General features: G+C 35.1%; 1 protein-coding gene across 3 annotated transcripts in view; it reads left to right on the top strand.

Annotated features, from left to right (window-relative positions):
* The first annotated feature begins 417 nt into the window (after positions 1–417).
* The window catches only part of FCHO2 (FCH and mu domain containing endocytic adaptor 2), a 74294-nt gene continuing 54040 nt past the window's right edge, over positions 418–20671 (top strand). For all 3 annotated transcript variants that reach the window (XM_031062995.1, XM_031062997.1, XM_031062996.1), the window contains exons 1-7: positions 418–504; positions 6089–6163; positions 7378–7519; positions 7605–7757; positions 12322–12426; positions 14271–14369; positions 15371–15467. In XM_031062995.1, coding sequence (XP_030918855.1) covers positions 452–504; positions 6089–6163; positions 7378–7519; positions 7605–7757; positions 12322–12426; positions 14271–14369; positions 15371–15467 — 724 coding nt within the window. In that variant the 5' untranslated portion in view covers positions 418–451. The remainder of the gene's footprint in view (positions 505–6088; positions 6164–7377; positions 7520–7604; positions 7758–12321; positions 12427–14270; positions 14370–15370; positions 15468–20671) is intronic.

Genomic DNA, 20671 nt, shown 5'->3' with positions numbered 1-20671 from the left:
AGGGAAGAGAAATGACATGTGAAGGATTGGGAAAGTAGGATATCAAGTAATCCTAACTGAATTTTAATTCATGTAAAATAATGAAAGAGATGAGAGGATAAATGGAGAGTACAGTATTTAGGATGTGTTTAATATGATGGGAAGTAAAAGAATACAAGACCCCTAGAAATCTACAACAGAAATGTCTTTGACTATAGCCTAGAAATATATGGATAGAATGGTACTGGTAGCAGCTGAGGTGATCTTAGTTTAGTTTACACATACGGGATTCATGGGAACTAACAGCAATTGCTAAAGAGCAGAAGCATTAAAAAAAAAAACTTCTGATGAGGGGATTAAAATGAAAAACAGTTATGAAAATGCATAGGTTCAGCATGTTGTGTTTCATAGTTTATTTTCTGTTTATCTTTAGGGAGAAAGGAACAATGGCTTTGATGTCCTCTATCACAATATGAAACATGGACATTTGTCAACAAAGGACTTAGCAGATTTTATTAGAGAAAGGTAAGTATTCATCCTATATTTTTAATATAGCATTTGTAGGTTTTATTGTTTGTCATTGTGTTTAATAGTAGCGTGCAAAATATGTAAACAAAATTCAATTATCATTTTAATATACCTCTCACATTCTACAGGAATGTCTATACTTATTTCATTAGTTTAGAACGGAATAGGAACTCTTAAGCATCAGTTAATAATGAGCTTCTAATTTTTCAGGTTTCATTTAAAAGATGAGAATAAAAATCTAGAAGTGTCATATTAGGTGTCCAGCAGTTTATTTAAATCAATCCCAATTTTTCGTTTGGAAGAAAAAGGAAGAAAAATGATAAGTTAAAGTTGCAAAAATTATTAGGCTTACAAAGTTGTTACTATAGATTTGGAATTAGGCTATTAGCAACTGCTGGTATAAACTTTAAAAAGTTATACTTTCAGAAGCTGAGACAGGTTTGTTAAAGAAAGAGAATAATACATAGGGACAAGAAAATAATATGCAGAAAATAACACAAGTTCTTCTATATTGGATGGAAGGAACAGGACTGAAATCTGAAAATATGACAACTTTCAAAACTGGTGATCTAGTGCTGCATTTAGTTATTTGTAAAAGAAGACTGCTGCGCTGAACATACAGATTTCCCTTCTGAACAAAATTACTTATATGCCTACTTCGGAATTTTGCCTTTCCTTTGTTACTGACACTAGATAACACATGTAAAATAGTTGCAAGGAACTGATTGAGGACCTGTTTCACAGCTGGCTTCTTGCAGTAGAAGCTGTCAAACTGGAATTCTTCAAAATTTAAGTTTTGGCCTCAAATAGATCTCAATTTAAAAAGTACTTTCAAATTTCCACAAAATATAACCACCACAAATCTGACAGATACTCCATTGCACTAACGTTAGCGCCATTTCAAAGTGAATTGGAGAAAATGACCAAAAAAACCATTTCACTAAGTTGAAAAGGGTGAGTTCCAGAGTCCAAATGTGATGTCTCCTTTTGTAAAGACTACACAACCAAGGAATCTTCTGTTTTTCAAGTCCCCAGTATCAGAGAATGAATTATGAAGCCACAAAGGGTTCTAGTGAAATCCTGAGTTGGATTGAGCAGAGGGATATCACACTGTTCACATCTAGTATAAATGCTTAATGCTTCACAAACTTGCACTTTTAATATTTGCTTCTTATCATCTGAGTTCTTGAATGTTTCCTTGGATAGCTTCTTTAATTTTTGGAATCATTCCGTTTTTATACCAGCACATGATGGACCTAAGCTGTACCTTACCTGGACACATTTAAGTTTATTGGTTTTACAACCTCTGTGTTTAGATTTACCTCCATATTTAGATGAGAAACCGTCTCTGCTTCTTGTCTCCTGTATGTTGTATTCTTTGGACATGCTCCATTTATTCATATTGGTGCTAAGGTGAAAGGTCTTACATAAATGGGTAAAAAATAACTTGCTACTGTATCTGACTTGGTTTCTTTGCTTTATAATACTGACATAAGTAAAACTTGACAGTTCTTTCTGCACAAAATCCCTAGTAAAAATAATATGGCATTCTGGTTTTTTTATCTATAAGCTTCTGTAAATTAAATTTTTAATTTCAATATTTTTGAAATTAAATAATTATTTTAAAATAACTTTTAAGTTATGAGCCTTTGCAGTCAGCAAAGAAAATATTTGAACCTTTTTCCGCATGTTAAAATGTTTCAGCTCAAGTTTCTGCCAATTATTTCTAGTGTGTTAAATAACATTTAGAGATTAATGACCGTATATGAATACATGAGGATCCCCATGGGTACTTTATCCTCAGTGAGAGTTCAAGAAATGCTTTTTTCTGTGCATGGATCAGGATGTGCCAAAGAGATATGCAGCCATCTTACAGCATTTTTTGTAAGATCTATGAAAAAATTCAGTTCTCATTAACCACTAAGATAGAATCTGAGTGCTATATTGCAATTTACTTGACAAAGCTGCACTATTTTTCCTTAAGGGTAAGTTGCCCATGTCAATGATGCAGATCAGTTGCACTAAATTCAGTCCTTTCTAGTGACTTCCATTATATTCCATTGGGATATTAAACCTGCGTTTTGTATTCTTCAGCCCTGTTTTTCAGCTGCCTCTTGATAAGCCAGGCTACAATTAACAAAAAGCAGTTGAGGAACAAATTGATACTTCTTTTCCATAAGGGATGAATGATCAATCACAGCCTAAGCTAGCAGTAGTTTGTGACATATAGTTTAGATTCAAAGAAATAGAGAGACTTCAAATGCTTGGTGTCCTTTAATAAAAATATTTGAGAGTCCAGATGTGTGCAGTGAAGCCCTTTGCTGCTGTTGTGAAGTTACTGTGGGATGTCATTCAACTTCCTGGAAAATAAAAATAGTTCAATAGAACACATTTTTTCACATGGGCCAAATTCTTGGTCTCAAAAAGAAATTGGATTAGACAGTATTTGAGCAGTATTTTACAATGGTTCAGTTGTCTTGTCCGTAATCTCTTTTGCATATTTGTTAATTGCAAAGAAGTTAAGAGATGATGCACACAGTTATCTGTTCTCCTCCTTCTGTGGCTTATAGTCTGAATACTGTTTTACAGTACTGTCTTCTGCTGGGAATATTTTAAGTGAATGGGCAACATATATTAGGAGCCATCTAGATCTAGTGTTTTTATGCCTTGGCTTTTTTGTACCTGATTTCTGAACTCTTCCCTATGAAAACGAAATTCACATGCATTTGAATTTCAAATCTGTTTTTCCGTTCCTTTTTACACATTGGCTGTTTTCTGTCTTTTTTTTTCAGAAGTGGATACATAAGAGGGTGAAAACTGTTGAATAGGCAGAGACAGATCTGAGTTGGTGGTAATACTTTTAACAAGTTGGAGTACTTACCCTTTCTAGGTAGAGCAGTCATCTGGTCACCTGGGTTTGCTGGAGTCTCCAGACTAGTCAGAAAATATACTTTTTATGAAGTGATTTTGCATGGAAAGAAGAGATGGGTCAGTGTGTTTGGATATACAGACTGCTTAGGGCACAAAAACATGTGTTTGTGAAGCCCATCTCTGTTGCTTGCGCTGTTCAGAATAGTGTTTTGGTTATGTGTAGCCTAATTGGGGAAAATTATTGTTTCCTTTTCTCCAGCCTTAGAAATGGTAATGAAAAAATGTGTAAGATATGGAATAACTTTTAAAATTATTGTAATCTTAACTATTTCTTTAAAAGATATTTCAAAATTTCTGTAAGAACATTCTGAGATTGTGAAGTTTTTTTGCTGAGAAAAACAAGCATTTGAAACATATTAATTTGTAATAATATTTCTATGCTGTATCTGCCATTCCTGCCTGATATCCTAGAAGGACCAGAAGTTTTCTTCCTTGTCTGTGTTCGGTGACACAGTATTGTTACTGGTCACGTATTAAAAGAACCAAGAGCAATTGGATCTGTGGTTCAGAGGTTTGTCATCTGAAGAAGTGAGTTTTCTGGCAGGCAGTCTGCTTAATGTTGGTAAATCGTGAGTGCGACAGGTTATCTATCTGCTGAAAGGTTAGACACCAGTTCTTAAAATCATCAAATCATAGAATGGTTTGGATTAGGAAGGATCTTCAATATGATCAAGTTCCAACCTCCCCTGTTGTCGTCAGGGACATCTTGCACTAGACCAGATTGCCCAATGCCCCTTCCAACCTGGCCTTGAATAAAGGCCGTGCTTCACTTGTAAAGCATGTAGAAATTTTTGTTTGTTAAAGAAGTCAAAATAAGAAGGTTGAGCTGCCTGCATAGTTGTTTTTTTTCTTTTCCTTTATATTTGTGGAAGATTTTGTTGGTGAACTGTCATGTGTTTGCATGCATTTAAAATCGAAACTTCTTATATCTAAGAAATCATGCTACTTTTCTAGGAGAGATGTAGTTACAGAAATGTGTTGTTTTTTCTCCAGGAATTTTTCTAATGTTTTCCTGCACTGATTGCCTGTAAGCATCATAGAAAAAATCTTCTAGATCAGATGAAACTAATAATGGCTATGTTTCCATTTAACTTTTAAATGTTTGGCAGATCCCAGGCAAAGGCACACATTCAAATGAGTGAAAATTAATTTACTAAGAAAATCATAGTCTGTTACCTGTACAACAGAGTGCTCTGCCAAGTCAGTTGATACGACAAATGTACTAATTGGTCATTTTTCAGTTCTTAGTCTTTTTTACTGATGTCTGTTAATACTCTGTAGTGAATTGCAGAACTCCAGTTTTGTGGAGATAGTTCAGGGAAGTATGCTGTAAATTGGTTCAAAGAAAAGTGATATGGATTTTGGTCAAAATTCTTGTGTTTAAACAGGAAAAGTAAGTCACTGAGTTATAAAATCTGGAAAACTTGGATAGACTATACAGACTATTAGTCAAAATACATTGTTCACCGTGGCAATTTAAAAAAAAAATCATTGTCTATGCTTGGTGCATGTGTGCTTGACGTTGTGCACTGTGCAAGATTTCCAAGCCTTGGAAAGTTGAACTTTTTCTTACCATCTAAGATATGATCATATGTGGAACAAGGATAAAGTGAATTGACTTTCTTTTATGGTGAATAACTTTGCAGTAGATAATATTCAAAATTAAATTTATCTGTTGCATGTTGCAGTTTAATCACCTTCTCCAGATAGTTTTCCAGCTAACTAACTGGATGGTTATTTTGTAAGTTCAGTAGGTTTTAACACATGCTCTTCTGTTTCATGTGAATACCCCTACTTTGTTTTCATTTTTAAACAAGACAATTCTTTTTGCTTGTAAACTGTTGTTGTGCAGGAGAAAAGAAAACTTCTGTCTCAGGTTATAGTCATGGTATAATTTCAGAGAGGGATGAATTCTTCATCTGCCTTTTTTTCTTCTCTCGTGTCCTGGTAAAGGTATTACACAGCAGGAAAGAAATTGCTCCAAGTTTTTCAAGAAAAGACAATTACAGTATTTACTCATATCTAGGATGCTTCCTAATCTAAGTTGACACTATATAGTGAATATTGTTTAAGGTGAAAAATTAAAATACTGTGTACTTTTAATGATAGGAGGGTGAGGAAGATTAATAGGGAAGGACTTTCAGGGAGTCACTGCTGTAATAGGTGATTCCATGCCAATTGTCCCTGCAGAGGCTCTGAGGAGGGAATCTGTGCCAACCCTTGGTTTTTGCATCTCTAAAAGACAAGTGAAATTGTATGTTCGAGTGAAGGAAGATATTAGAACACTTTGTGTAGTTTCTAAATTCAAATATTACTGTGTGAAGAACCTAAAGGAAAGAACAGCCTACCCCCAACAATAAGACTAAACAAGACCTCTTTTTGTTTTACATGAATGCTCTGTAAATATTTTTTGTTTCTGAGTTTGACTTGTTCTTCTCCCTGCAGTATTTTGTCACAGGGTTCTTAGATTATTTTTTAAAATATACTGATGGATATTTTACAATGTATGTACAGCTTCTGAGAGATCGTGTAAATGGAATAATTTTTAGCTCACGTAAAAATTGTTCTGGTTTTTACCTTTAGAATGCGTATTCAGTCTTCTTCTTACCTTCAAAATTTTGATTGTGCTTTTCGTGGCTTTCTTTGGCAGGGCAACAATAGAGGAGACATATTCAAGGTCGATGACAAAACTAGCCAAATCAGCAAGCAATTACACACAACTTGGGTAAGTAAGTGTACATAAGAGAGAAATAAGTCACTGTATACATGGTAAGAGTCAAGTCTGATTCTGAATATTTTATTGATGATGTTGAAGATTAGTATAACTTTACCTTTACAAATGGTTGTTAGGTCTTTAGTAACCATGCAAAAATTCGTGCAAAGACAGCACAGTTCTTTGAACTGAAGAAAAAAACCAAAGCCTAAACACAGATAAACTGTCTTCTGTGTTTAAAGCAGAGTTCTTTTCAGACATAGCTACTTCTATTATGTCCTCTCAAGTGTATGGAAATTATTTTGAAGAGAGAACATATGGCCTGCAAATATGGCAATGAATTTATTTATTTATTTTATTTCTGGTTTTTAGAGTGTTACCTGTTCTCAGAGATGTTCAGAATGAAACTTTTTCCATAGATTTTTTCCATAGTTAAATGGAAGTTTTATACTCCTGGTATGTTTTTAAAAACTAGAATGTTTAATGGATACTTTTCCATTAGATAGATTAGGCCAATGAAAACTCAGACTTCTGAGAAAAACTAGATTTTTTTTTTTAATTTATAGTAATGTAATCTAGAAATGTGGGGAGCTTTCATCAGTGAATAATTTGATAATAGTTGTTTTTGCTCTTTAAATTAACAGGCAGATACAGAACCTTTGAACATAAGAGCTTTAAAGCCTATGGTTAGTATTGATTTTTAGCAGCATTAACCAGAATAGCAAGGCAGAAGTATGTCTTTGGAACGCTTGGAGAAAGTCCTTTCAGCACAGAAATGTGAATCTGAGAAATGATCCCACCTCTTTGTTCATCTTCGTTAATCAGTAAATCCTTTTTAGTGGCAGACCATCTTTGCCAATATTTTTTCTCCATCTTGTGGCTGCAATGATGTAAGACAACTAGAAATGTAACTAATGATGGAATTCCTGATTTGTTCACTCTGTTCAAGTATGCACATAATAGTATTTACTACATGTTAAATTATTTTAAGCTGTTCTTGCACCATCTTGATGCTTGGCATTGTTGTGTGCTCATCATAGTGTTAAATAAAATTTGCAGTGTTTTACTTATTAGAGCCAATACAAGTAAAATATTGGATGTTTTGTTTGTTCAATTTTAGGAGGAGAAGTGAACTGTCAACTTACTGATTATTCTGTAGCACTACTAAAAAAATTGCCAACTGAAAGAAAAGAAAAAACAGATTAACATTATTTTCCTCAATCCAGGACATTTGCGCCAGTTTGGGATGTTTTCAAAACCTCAACAGAAAAACTAGCAAGCTGTCACTTGGATCTTGTGCGGAGATTACAAGAGCTAATAAAAGAAGTTCACAAGTATGGGGATGAACAGATCAAAGCTTACAAAAAGGTTATTAATTCTTTTTCTTATGTATGCCCAGTGACTTGTTAACATTAAAATGGTTTGGTTTTGACAATCATATGATATTTGGCAGACTAAAGAAGATGTTTCAGGAACTTTGGAAGCAGTGCAAAATATTCAAAGTATCACTCAGGCCTTGCAGAAATCAAAAGAAAACTACAATGCAAAGTGTGTGGAACAAGAACGCTTGAAAAAGGAAGGAGCAACACAGAGAGAAATTGAAAAGGTAGCTGTCACATCTTTCTTTAATTGTGCTATATTATTATCACCACTTCTAATGAAGGAATGGGACCACCATTGGGCTAAGAAACAACATATTGCTCAGATAAACATCAGTCTCAGAGGTCATGAGATTTTAAAGGAGCAAGCTGTTGGCCATAGCTCAGTAGTCACAAGTTCTTTGTTACAAGACAATATATAACTTTCTAAACCAATATACAGTTGCCACAAGGTTTATTTTGCTTTTCTAACCTATCACCTTTACTCGCTTCTACTGCACTGCAGATACTTTTACCCTTTTATAACTTTTAAACTCTAAACTTTTAACTCTTTGTAACTTTTAAACTCTTAACTTACTCTATACAATTATATTACTCTCCTACAGACCCTTCACCATCTTACCCAATACAGTTTCTTACTTAAGGTATATTCTTACTTACAACTGTAGAGACATAAGTTTATGATTTTTCTACTTAATTTCTATGTACTTTTTTCTTACATCAATCCAAGCTCCTTCCAAGGCTGCAGATCAAATCCCCCTGTATCTGTGGAAGTTTCTATCTTTCCATTTCCCACAGTGCTACTAATTGTCATACATGTTCACCTTGTATTTGTTAGTGGAATGCTCAGAAAGGATTAAACATAGTTGAAAGTTGTGACTATTTTGCAATATGCATGATATTGTGAATATCTAGATATGTATTGTTTACACTTATTTCCTTGTCTGTTCTTACTGTACTGTAGTTCTAATTCTTCACTTTGTAAATATCTGCATCAAATGATAGTTTTGTGTAGTGTCTTTAACAGAAATTGTGCCCAATTGTTTTAGCATCTCTTGCATTTTTGAATATATTTTCCTATGTGAATGCTAAATGCCCTTGTAACTGAACTCAGGAATAATTGTGTTATCCCTGCAAAGAGATAAAGTAGCTGAGTACATGAGTATTTGAAGTCTGTTCAATAAAGAAAATGTTATCAACACTTTCACTACTGTTTTAAAAGGTTCCAATCTCATGGACCAGAGATTCAAGGGATCTTGGCAATGAGTCGATACAATTAGTATCTTGAGGTGTATTTAGTACTGTCCTTGGGTTGTGATGGGGGATTGATCCATTCACAGAATCACTCAATATCTAGGGTTGACAGGAAAGTTATCCTCTCTGTTCCTCATGCTCAGGCAGGGCCATCTTAAGCCTGTTACTCAAGACCTTGTCTAGACTGCTTTCTAGTATCTTCAAGGATGGAGATCCCATGGTGTCTTTGGGCAACCTGTACCAGGGCTCAATCACCTTCACAGGAAGATGTTTCCTGCTGTTCAGAGGGATGGAACCTTTTTTGTTTTCTGTTAGTGCCCATTTTCTCTGGTTTGATCACTGGACACCACTGAAAAAAGCCTGACTTTGTCTTCTATGTAGTCTCCCTCCAGGCATTTGTATCTATTGGTAAGATTTGCCCTCAAGCTTCCCTGCCCCAGGCTAAACAGTTCCAGCAGTCTGTTTTTTCTTATGGGTCAGATGCTTCGGTCCCTTCATCATTTTCATGCCCATTTACTGGACTCTCTCCAGTATGTCTATGTCTCACTTGCAATGAAAATTCCAGAAATAGACACTACTCCGGGTGGGGCCTCACCAGTGCTGAGTAGAAGGGAAGGATCCCCTTCCTTGACCTGCTGAGAAAATAGTAACTTTTTCCTATTTTCAGGAATCTAACTAGTAGAGGAAAGAAGTCACCTTTCCTTGTCTCTAGTTATAACTTCTCTTATTAAATTGTTAATCCTCTGCCTATTTCCATTTCAGTTAACTGGTTTGTGTAGGACTTTGTTCTTGATAGAATGATGTTTTTGCTTTTAGTTCTGCTATCTTGATGGAGAAGATAGTATTGGTTATTGTCTTTTCACTGATGACAAAAGTTATTTTGTTGACTATGTTTCAGTTGTTTTATCTTGGTATAAATCTAGATTTTTTCCCCCCCAGCTTCTGTCTCAAGTGGGAGTTCATGCTGGATTCTAGACATGAATCAGATGTGTATTGGCAGGTGTTTTCTTGATAGTCTGTTCAAAGTGTAATTTTTCTAAATTCTTGTAAATAGGGTTTCAGTGGGAAAGGTTGACTTGAGGGAAGGCTTTTTAAGATGTAGCATTATCCTTCATTTGGAAACAAAAAAACATTCAGCATGACAGACGTCTGTATGGGGAAGGAGGAAGGGGGAAAGAGGAAGCACTGTAGGAGAAGGGTAGTTTTTTTACTGTTTTATGCATCTTCCTTAGATACAATTATGTAATTGAATAGTAATTGAATGCAAGTATTTAAAATATGTTTCTAGTGGGAGTAGGTAACTGACACTGTCACATCTCTTCAGTCATGCCTCTATTCAAATTTACACTTGCAATTTTGTAAACAGAGTGACCAAAAATAGTATTAATTTATTCTTCCTTTGGTAGAAAATAGATGTATTACTTTCAGTGCAACGTGAAAACTACTTGCTGGCAAAATCACAGATTCACTGCTTTCTGAGAAAACAAGGGATCTGCACCAGTATACTAAGAGTTTATCACAAAGTGAAATGTTTGGAGAGATACTTTATTGAAGAATCTAAGGAAGTATCTGAGACCTTTCAAGTCTCATTGTAACTGGAAGTTAATACTGACTTGCATAATAATTTCCTGTTGTTCTCTGACATGTAAACTTCTCTTTTTATAGTGACTTAACAAAAAATCAGTTGGCTGATCCTTATTCTTTCACATACTGTAAATCTGCTCACAAACTGTAAATACAATTCTAGCAATTGCTGTACCTGAGAATAGTCAAATCCTATTTTCAGAAGAGATTACTAGTTAATCATACAGTGTCCATGTGTTTTATATTTTTTCTGTCCTTCTGAGTACTTAGATTTTAATTACTCTTCAACATGTAATACTGGCATTCTGATCATCATTAAACATGATGGGAAATAGAGAATGTTCTTGTTTTGCCAAACTCCCTTGCACATAGGGTTCAATTAAAAATGCTTTACCAAAAAAAACCCCATTTTTACATGTTTTAGGTTGACATTACTTTCCTTTTTAGTCATTAAATTTGGAATCATCTTCAAAGCGGTCATAATTTAAAAGCAAGATTTCAGGGAGCATGTTGTATTTTCAGCATAGTAAATGGCATTTGAGAAATATGATAGCACTCTGTGCTTCTCAGTGATTTTCCTGTGTAAATGTGAATGAGTGAGAATGATGAAGTAAAATTCAGGATAATAAACTGATTGGTTTGATACAGCTTTTCTGAATAATCCATATTTTTGTTATTTTACGTATTTTCACAATCTGTTATGCTGAGTTTAGAAGAGTTTGTGACTAAGATATGATTAGGCTTTCTTTGTAACTGGACAACTACTTTTGATTCCTATTCCTTTGAAGTGCTAATGGTATACTGTTACTCATGATTATCAGTTATTTTTCTCTTGGAAATTGCAGAATCTCTCTCTTTTGCCAATGGGCATCTTTCTGTTAACTCATTTGAAATCATATATAGCAGTGAGCTTTACAAATAATTGTAAGTAAAAAAATAGTTCCTGTTTGACAGATGAAATTGATTTGTAAGGGGGAGGAGGGCTACAACTAGAACAAATAGAAAATATACAATTCTCTTTACTGATCTTATTAACAATTCAGGAATACTTTTGTGTTACAAATGATGGGAAATTTCTGAGAGATAGTAAGCATGTTGAATAAAGAAGCTTGGAAAGAAAATGGTGCTCAAGATGATTTTCATTGGCATTTAATTTGGAAATAGATTATCAGTGGTTTGAAAGACTTCATCTCATGCATCATGCTGTAAACTTTGAAAATAACTTTTTCTCTACCACAATCAGTCACTTCATTTAGTTTTGTTCTCCATGTAATACTGAGATTTTCCTGTATTTTGTTTTATGTTCTACTTTAATTCCCAGAAAGATGATTTTGGTTTATTAGCAACAAATAATGAAAAGTATAAATCTGCAAAGTACTATTAATAATAACACTGACCGGCCTAAATGTGACCTTTACTATACTCTGCATTAGCTTCACTTTCAAATATCTGTTAATCCATTGATGTAACTCCCATACTTCTGAGTTTCTTTCTTCATTTCTAAGAGAACTTCAGCATCATGGGGTTTTTGCCATTGATTCTTTCAGAATTGCACTTGTAACTGTTTGCTCTATATTCTAACCCTTCTTTTTTTCCTATTTTGCTGTTGCAAATATAACTTTGTTGTTCCTATTTGACAAGAGCTAATGAGTTGTCTTCATCAATAAAAATTTTATTTCAAAGTAAGTATTGTTATAAATATTTTAAAAAATTTGCATTGCTTATAAGGGGAAGGGATTTAGTTGAGTTAATTTGTTACGCTTGTATGTGATTTATATATAGTAAAATCTCCAGTTGCTCTTATCTGAGATATTTGGTGTTCAAATTTTGGTGTGACTTGTCTCTGTTTTGGCATGCCCCTGATAATTTTTAGAGATCATCCTGAGCTTTCTTTTAGTATTAACTTTAAAAACTTGTATGTGACATTTGCCACATTTTTGTATTGATCTATAGGCAGCAGTTAAATCTAAAAAAGCAACAGATACCTATAAACTGTATGTGGAGAAGTATGCTGCATTTAAATCTGATTTTGAACTGAAAATGACAGAAACAGCACAGGTAAGTGTTGCATTAAATGAGTTACTTTTGAAGTTGGTTAATGTATTCTATTTAATTTCTAGAGTGATCTGAAATTGAAGATTTAAAAAAACTAATCCCTTTGGAAATGGATTTGTTTGAAAGGCAAACACTGACTATGTATGTTGTGATAGCACTGTCCTTCAGTGACACTGTGCTGGCACTTTAGAAGGTGTTTTGAAGAAATTTTTGGCAGAAAGCAAAATGAACTTCTGGAAGTATTGTGTATGCATTGTGTTTATGTGAAAAAATGTCTGAATTGCTTGGCACCCTGGACTCATTTACAGGAATTTTAATATTGGGATCCATTGTGGCTTTTCATTATTATTCCACTAAAACACTAAAGTTACAGTTTGTTAAAATGCCTACCCAGGATTTACCTGAGATTATGAAAAGCCATTACAGCTGTTGAAGTTTCTGGGGTTTTTTAAAAAGACTATATTCTAGAAGATTTCAGGTGCTTTGTATCAATTCATATGCCATTTCTTGCTACATTTAAAGTGTCTAAGTGTCCTTAGCTCCTTAACTGTAGCTGTCCTTTTACTTAAAATTGAAAGTAATTTTCACTTAATGTTATTATGGACACTTGTAAACTTTCCACATTTGTCCATATTGGAAATGAAATTGTCATTCTGCCAATTAAAGATGTACGTGTGGAATTTATTTTAAGTATAATGGTGTAGCTGCGTTCAGGATTTGGTTGCACAATGGCTACTTTAAAGATGATGTGATAGGAAAAATGACATCCATGAATCTATGGAAGCCCACTTCTTGTGAAGCACATCCTGTATTGTCTTAATTCAGCATACATTTCATTTGAAAAGATGCTGATTAATTCTCAAAGCTAAATCAGTGAGAAGTGTGAGTATTTTCATTTCTTCCCGTTGGTTTAGATTAAATCTGTCTTACAATGTCCAGTAAAAGAAGTAAAATCCTAGGGTAGGCTACAGAGGATGACTGTGTCTTCTGTAATTAAGATGAAGGCTGCTGAAGAAAAAGAAAATAATTTTAATCTCCATAAGTGATGACTACGGAGGTACATAAGTATGGCAGAAGATTGAGGTTCTAAGAAGCTAGAGATACGTGTCTTGTATGCAGGGAGTCATAGTTTGTGAATCAGAGTAGCAGGATGTTCAAGATTGGGATCTTCACAGAACCCTGTGCTAATTGGAGAGAGGATTAAGTGGCGCACTGAAGTTTGGACACGCTTGAAAGGGTAGTTACAGAAATAGGCAGAGAACTAGGGAAGAGCAGAAGTAAACAAAGATTTCAAGACAGTTATGGCTGAAACTGTTGGGGAGGATGAGAACATTTTTAGTTCTGATTTTTGGCCTGGAAGAGGCCATTGAAAACTTTGGAAGTGATTTTAAAATGGCTGTCAGCTGACAGCCTGGGTAAAAAGGAACAAACTGTACAAATTATGTATGATTCTAAAAAGAAAATGCAAAATAGATCCAGACATAAGATTTCTTGGTTTAGATGAAAAAACAAGACTCTTCAGTTATGGAGAAGAGAGGAAACTTGAACACCTTCTAAACATCTTTTGGTAGAAATAGATCATATTTTTTGAAGGGCTAGATGAAAGTTCAAACAGTAAGTAAAAAAGTTCAATAATAATTCTGAAATGATTGCTTGCTTTCTAAAGTGCATTATTTCAGAACTGAATTCTGCACCTTACTTTCTTAAATGTAACTATTAGGTTTAAGATGTGGAGGAAAAAAAGAGGCTTATTTGTTATTTTTTCATTTTAGTGTATTATTGAAATTTAAGATTCAGTGTTTCAGGAAATATTTTTATTATTATTGATTGCTTATATTTGTTTGCAGAAATTTCAAGACATTGAAGAAATGCACCTTCTTCGAATGAAAGAGATTATACAGTCATTGTCAAATACCATAAAAGAGATTCATTTACAAATAGGAGAGGTATTTTTATACTATATTTGGATCATGCTTTGTTTTTCCTTAACTGTTAAATGGAATATGTCTTTGTGAAATTCAACATAAGGTCAAATTTCCATGGCTTCCTTTTGCATTTTTAAGTTCAGTGCCACAAAGTTTGCCAAATAAGACTGGATAAATTTTGTCATCAAGAAAAAAAATATTTGGACAATTTGAAGAATTCAAAAGTTGAAGAATTTTTAGTGTATTTCTAAATTCTGCTCCCTGGATATTAATTTAGCACTCATTTCACACAGATTTAGGATACTGCTTTTTTAATTAGAACTAGAAATTATATCAGTCTGAGAAGTTTCTAAATATTTTGTACTCTTGGATTTTATCAGCAAAAGATATTTAGTAACAGAAGCTTTTATAATATCTTTTGTTTAGATGGAAGTTGAGTTAATTAATAATCTTTATAAGGAGTCCTTTTTTTTTTTGAGGTGTCACTTTATTTGCTTACACTTTAGTATTGAGGTTCTCTGCTAATAAATGATCATCACAAGGGTGATGCTGTTTATTTCTAAAGTATATACACATCCTTCCTTGTTGGAAAAACCTATTCACAGCGTGTTGTTAGAGCAAAACAACATGTTGCTAGACCAGAACTATTACAAGAGTAAGGCTTTTTACTCAAGCAGGTGGGAGTTGTGATAATACATTAATAACAGTTCACACCCTAAACTGGTGCTGGCTGAAAAAACTGCCTGTCTTCCTGACATTATAGTGGGATATGTTGCCAACAAATTTAGAAAAATATATATATACACGAGTATATGGAAGAAATAGAAGTAAAAGCTAGATCTGTCATTTCATTTTTTGTTTGTAGTGTACCCACACTTGCTAATACTACAGAAAGGAGAAGGTTTTCCTAGATAAAATATCTGTTGATTTTTCTGAGTCCTGTAATGTATTTTAGGGGAAGGATTAAGAATTTTAACTACTGCAAAAGCTACTTCTTAAAGTTAATAACTTTTTTTTTGAAGGTGCATGAAGAGTTTATTAATAACATGACAAATACTACAGTTGAGAGTTTAATACAGAAATTTGCTGAGTCAAAAGGAACTGGCAAGGAAAGACCTGGTAAGAAATTAAAACTCACAGAATAGGAAATGTTAGCTTTAAAACTGGAAATTTCCATTCCTAATGAAATGTCAAACCTGTATTTGTTAATGTACTGTATTTTTAACATATGTTCAAATTCTTAGTATTCATTAACTTTGATATTAAATGGTTCATAGAAATTGGTAATGCAGAATTCATTATGCGCATGTAGTATTTGTGTTCATGATGCTTGGTAGTTTATTGGTCTGTACAACTAAACTATGCAGTTTCCTGGAACATCAGGGAAATTGGTCAAGAAGCTGTAGTTCCTTATGTAAACTGTGTGTTGTCTGCTATGTGTTTCTTGTACAAACTGTGATTCTGCATAGATTGTACTTCAGAACTTTGTTGAATATAAACATATTAAGAGCAGATGTCTATAAAGCTGCTTATTGAACTATTGGAACAGTTGCATCAGTTTGTTCAGCTTACCAAATTATGATTTTAATAGATACACAATATCTGTTTTTTTATAAAATGTATTTTAATATACAATAATGTGTATTGCTTCTTTAGTAAGAAGCAAATTGAATAGTACTTTCTGAAGGTACTGTTGATTGGGTGTGGTAAGACTTTCCTGGACTGGCATAAAAAGTCATTCTCACAGTACTGCCTATATAGTGTCACTTTAATATTGGCATGAATATACAGTCACTAGGTGTGTAAATAAGGAATTAGTAGTACTGTTTCCTCCAATGCTACGAGTCCTCACAAGCGTCTCTGTCTTCTAGTAGAGGCGCACAAAGATGTTTTTTTCTTAGAGCAAGAATGTATATACGAGAGTAGATAATGAAAATTTATAATGAATTGTTAAATACTATTAGGTGTCTTGCAATGTGTGCTTGAGGTGTTTTTAACATAACATTGTTTCATATTCTTTCTGTGATCCTGTAATGCTGATATCCAAGTGGGCTGAGGTAAGATTACATATGGAACGATTTTTGAAAGTTTCCTGTGTATTTATCAATTTCTCAGTAAAGGTCAAAAAAGAAAATGTGTAAACTTTAGGGTATCAAGTTCAATTGGTCTGAAACAGGACAAAGACATGTAACAATTTGGTGTTCAGACCTCTTGGATTAGCTGTTGCCAAGATGTCGTGGGAGGGATCTCCATCTTGCATTTAAGGTTCTGACTGCCTGGGTTACAAAGACTCTTGCTAATTTGTCCTAGAACATTGCACACTTTAATGGAGAAATTACACACATTTATTCTTGCTGCTTTACAGTTCTTCAAATCCCATCTGTGTTCTCTGAGGACAAATAAAACTTCTCCAAATATATTCTAAGAAAGTTAAGCCAAGTATTTTAAGGAACAATAGCACATTTAGTGTGTAAATATACGCACCTTCAATTTTCTTTTACAGTATTAAATTATCTTATTGATATGAACTTTGTCAAGCAGTCATAGTGCAGGGAGAAAGCATACTCAAATTCAGCAGCAAAAGAATATAAATTCACAAGAAGTTTTGAAGTGTTAAAGAGTAACAACACAGTCTTCTAATGATGTTAATTATGCTTATTGCTTCTCATATATTTGTTTTATTAACTTAGAATCATAAAACTTTGATAAATCAGAAGATTTGGAAGGCAAAGTGAGGTATCAGTCTTCTGAGAATGAAAAGGACACACAACCACTGTTAAGGACTGCTTTTTCTTGATTAAACTCACACTTTTTTGCATCTGAGTACTGTTCACGGTGAAAAGATAATTCATGGAACAAATGCTGAAAGTCTGTGGGGTGTATTTATTAATTAGGTTGAAGAAGGAGATGGCTCCTCAGAAAAACTAAATATTCAGTGTAAAAAATGATACTGACTTGGCTTACAAAACAAATGCAGAAAAACTGCATTTGTTGTTTGTCACTGTTGGTTTTAACTGTCACTGTTGGTTGTAACTTAAAATCTGTTTAACAGCAATATTTTCAAATTCCCCAGGACTATGTAAGCCTTTTTTAATCATTTTCATATTATTTGTGGGTTATTATGGTAAGTGAGGTGGTGGGTACTTTCAGATAAAATAAAACAGCAGTGCATAACAAAGTATTTATTTCGGTATATTCTAGCTATTTATAGTTATTCATGGCAGAGTTCACTTGCTTTTATTTATATCTGTAAAAATAAGAATGAATCAGAAATGAAGAACTGATGAGAACTGCAAACCATTTACAGTAAAGTTAATTGTATATCTGAAATATATCTGTACAGTGATGTCTGTTTTACCAGATTATATGGGCTCCCTCTGGTGGCTAATTTCTGTCACCTGGAATCAGAATGTAGAGGGATATCTAGAATTCAAGTCTGTCTTGTACAAATAACAGGTTTTCTTTCAAACAGCAATGCTTTGTGAGAGTTTTTTAATTCACTCAGGAACTTCTTTACAATGGCTCTTTTTGCACTGCTACCTAAATAACTTATCTAGTCAGCTTTTTAACCTGCTTCTCACTGAATTTGTTTTAATTTTTTCTTTATCAATTCAGTTTAGAATTTAGAGTTTTTAATAACACAATATTTGGAGAAGTAATAATTTTTGTTTTCTGACTTACATTCAGTGAAAAAAAAACAAAAGACCAAACCACTTACATCGAGTTGCAAATCTTCAGTTTTAACTGAAAATAAAGTTAGTGTAAAACATCAAAAAACAAAGCTGTCAGGACCAGTAAGGCTTTAGATGAGAATTTAATGTATTCCCTGAACAGCCTCTAACACCAAGAGGAGCCAGGATGAGGTCAAGGAATGGGCCCATGTGAACCTCGTAAGGTTCAACAAGACCAAGTGCAAGGTGCTGCACGTGGGTCAGGGCAGCCCTGGCAGAGCACAGGCTGGGGGTGAACAGATCCCAGGAGCCCTGCCCAGAAGGGCTTGTGGGTGCTGGTGGCTGAGAGGCTGCACATGAGCCAGCCATGGGCACTCCCAGCCCAGAGAGCCACACGTGTCCTGGGCTGCATCCAGAGCAGTGTGGGCAGCAGGGCCAGGGAGGGGATTCTGCCCCTCTGCTCTGCTCTGCTCTGCTGAGACCCCACCTGCAGTGCTGCATCAGCTCTGGGCTCCCAGCACAGGAAGGACATGGAATTGTTGGAGTGGTCAGAAGAGAGACACCAAGTTTATTAAAACACCTCTCCTGTGAGGACAGGCTGAGGGAGTTGAGGCTGTACCGCCTGGAGAACAGTACGCTCCAGGAATAGCTGATTTTGGCCTTCCAGTACTTAAAATAGCCTTATAGGAATGATGGGGACAAGAAATTAGAGCCTGTAGTGATATGGCAAGGAGTAATATTTTTAAACTAAAAGAGAGTCAATTCAGACTAGATATAAGTAAGGCATTTTTTATCATGAAGGTTGGTGAAACACTGGAACAGGTTGCTCAGAGTGGTAATTTTTGCATCCATGGAACTATTCATCTTCGTGTTTGACAGGACTCTGAGCAACCTGATGTTGTCAAAGATGTCTCCGCTTATTGCAGGGGGGATTGGACAAGATGAGCTGTAAAGATCCCTTCCAACCCAAAATATTCTAGGATTCTATGATGTTCCCAGTGTTAGGTTTAATAGCAGATTTGATACCATGAGTTGGAAGATACTTTAGTCGCTCATATGGTCCTGCAGTGTTCATCAAAACTTAACCACTTCTGATTGATTGGTTTCCTGTTTGTTGTAGTCTGTTGCTTCATATTCCTTGGAAAATTAATTTATTGTGTGGCAGAAGATATCTTGCTTTTCTTCCAAAGTATATTTAAATCAATAATGGAAGTGTTACCAGAGTAATCTTCTTTCAGAATAATGAGATACCAATGAGCTCTAGCTCTACATACTTAATCTATTAATCTGTTAAAAAATTGGTTTGTTTTAGTGTGCAGTGTTGGTGCACAAGACATAGAAGCTGCTAAGAAGTTTAAGCTCATGTTCTTTTTAGATTTTATATCTGAAATTTTCAGATTAATATCAAATGTCTTTTGAGAGGTTAGTGAATGCCTATATATCTGTAGTTGATAATGAGTAATTTTTAATTTTAGTTACTGAATTACCATGTCCACTTCTCGTATATGGGGAACTAAATGTGTGTGTTTGTTCTTGTATTAGTTTTTGCCCACTACATGGTTCACTTAGAAGGTTCCATCCAGCCCAACCTTGAACACTTTCAGAGATAAGGCATCCACAGCCTCTCTGGGCAACCCATACCTGTACCCTCACAGTAAAGAATTTCAGCACCCTCACAGTCAAGAATTTCATTCTAATATTTAATCTAAACCTGTCCTCCTGCATGTTAAGGTCATTCCCTCCTTCCTATCACTACATGCCCTTGTGAAAAGGCCCTCTCCAACTTTTTGTGTAGGCCCACTGTAAGTACTGGAAGGTGCTTGTCATGGTTTGACACTGGCACAATGCCAGTGCCCCATGAAAATATACTTCCCTGGTGTTTGCTGTGAGATGTGACCAGGAAATAAGCAAAGCAGGCCTCTACCTTAGAAAAAAAAGTTTATTAACTAAACTACAAAAGGAAAAAAAAAACCACACACACACACACACACGCACACACACACCTAGAAAATGAAAACGCCACAAAAACATTTCCTCCTCCCCCCACCACATTTCCAAATTTCAACTCTCCATCCATCACCCTGTAAATACTCAATTTCAGTCCGTCAAGAGGAGAGGAGTCCTTCTTGGGGCCACAGTGACCTCTTCCTTGCATGCCCAGTGCTCTCACCACTGTGCATGGATCAGAGCTGCTTCGAGGGTTATCCTTTTAAGGGTGCTTTGACCAGTTCCAAAAAAAGCACAGTTTTCTTCTCATCTCGGGACCTCTTGTCCCCCCCATACTTGTCTACCCCCTGGGGCCGGGGGGTCTCCAAAACTGAACCCTCTCAGTTCTGAGCCATCGCCTCCCCCCTGCATGCAGCCTCTGTGGCGCGAGGAAGCATGGTTCTGTCCATGGCTGTACCAAAAAGAGTCCAGCAACCAGCTACTCCATCATCTCTTTCCGGCCTCTTCTTTACTCTCCCAGCCTCACTCACTGCTCCAACTGTCATTCACTTGCTCATTTCTTCTTTATCATCCACTCCATCTCCCCTCCAGGAAAGGTCCAAATGCTCTGTGAGGTCTTCATCATCCAGAAAGGGGTTAACAAACTCCTGCACGCGGCCAGGATCCTTCCCTGCTGCACTCCCCCCTTCCCCCTCCTTCTTCACA

Source organism: Geospiza fortis, unplaced genomic scaffold, assembly GCF_000277835.1.
Source record: "Geospiza fortis unplaced genomic scaffold, GeoFor_1.0 scaffold246, whole genome shotgun sequence".
Classification (NCBI taxonomy): domain Eukaryota; kingdom Metazoa; phylum Chordata; class Aves; order Passeriformes; family Thraupidae; genus Geospiza; species Geospiza fortis.
This window is presented reverse-complemented; position numbering and strand designations above follow the sequence as displayed.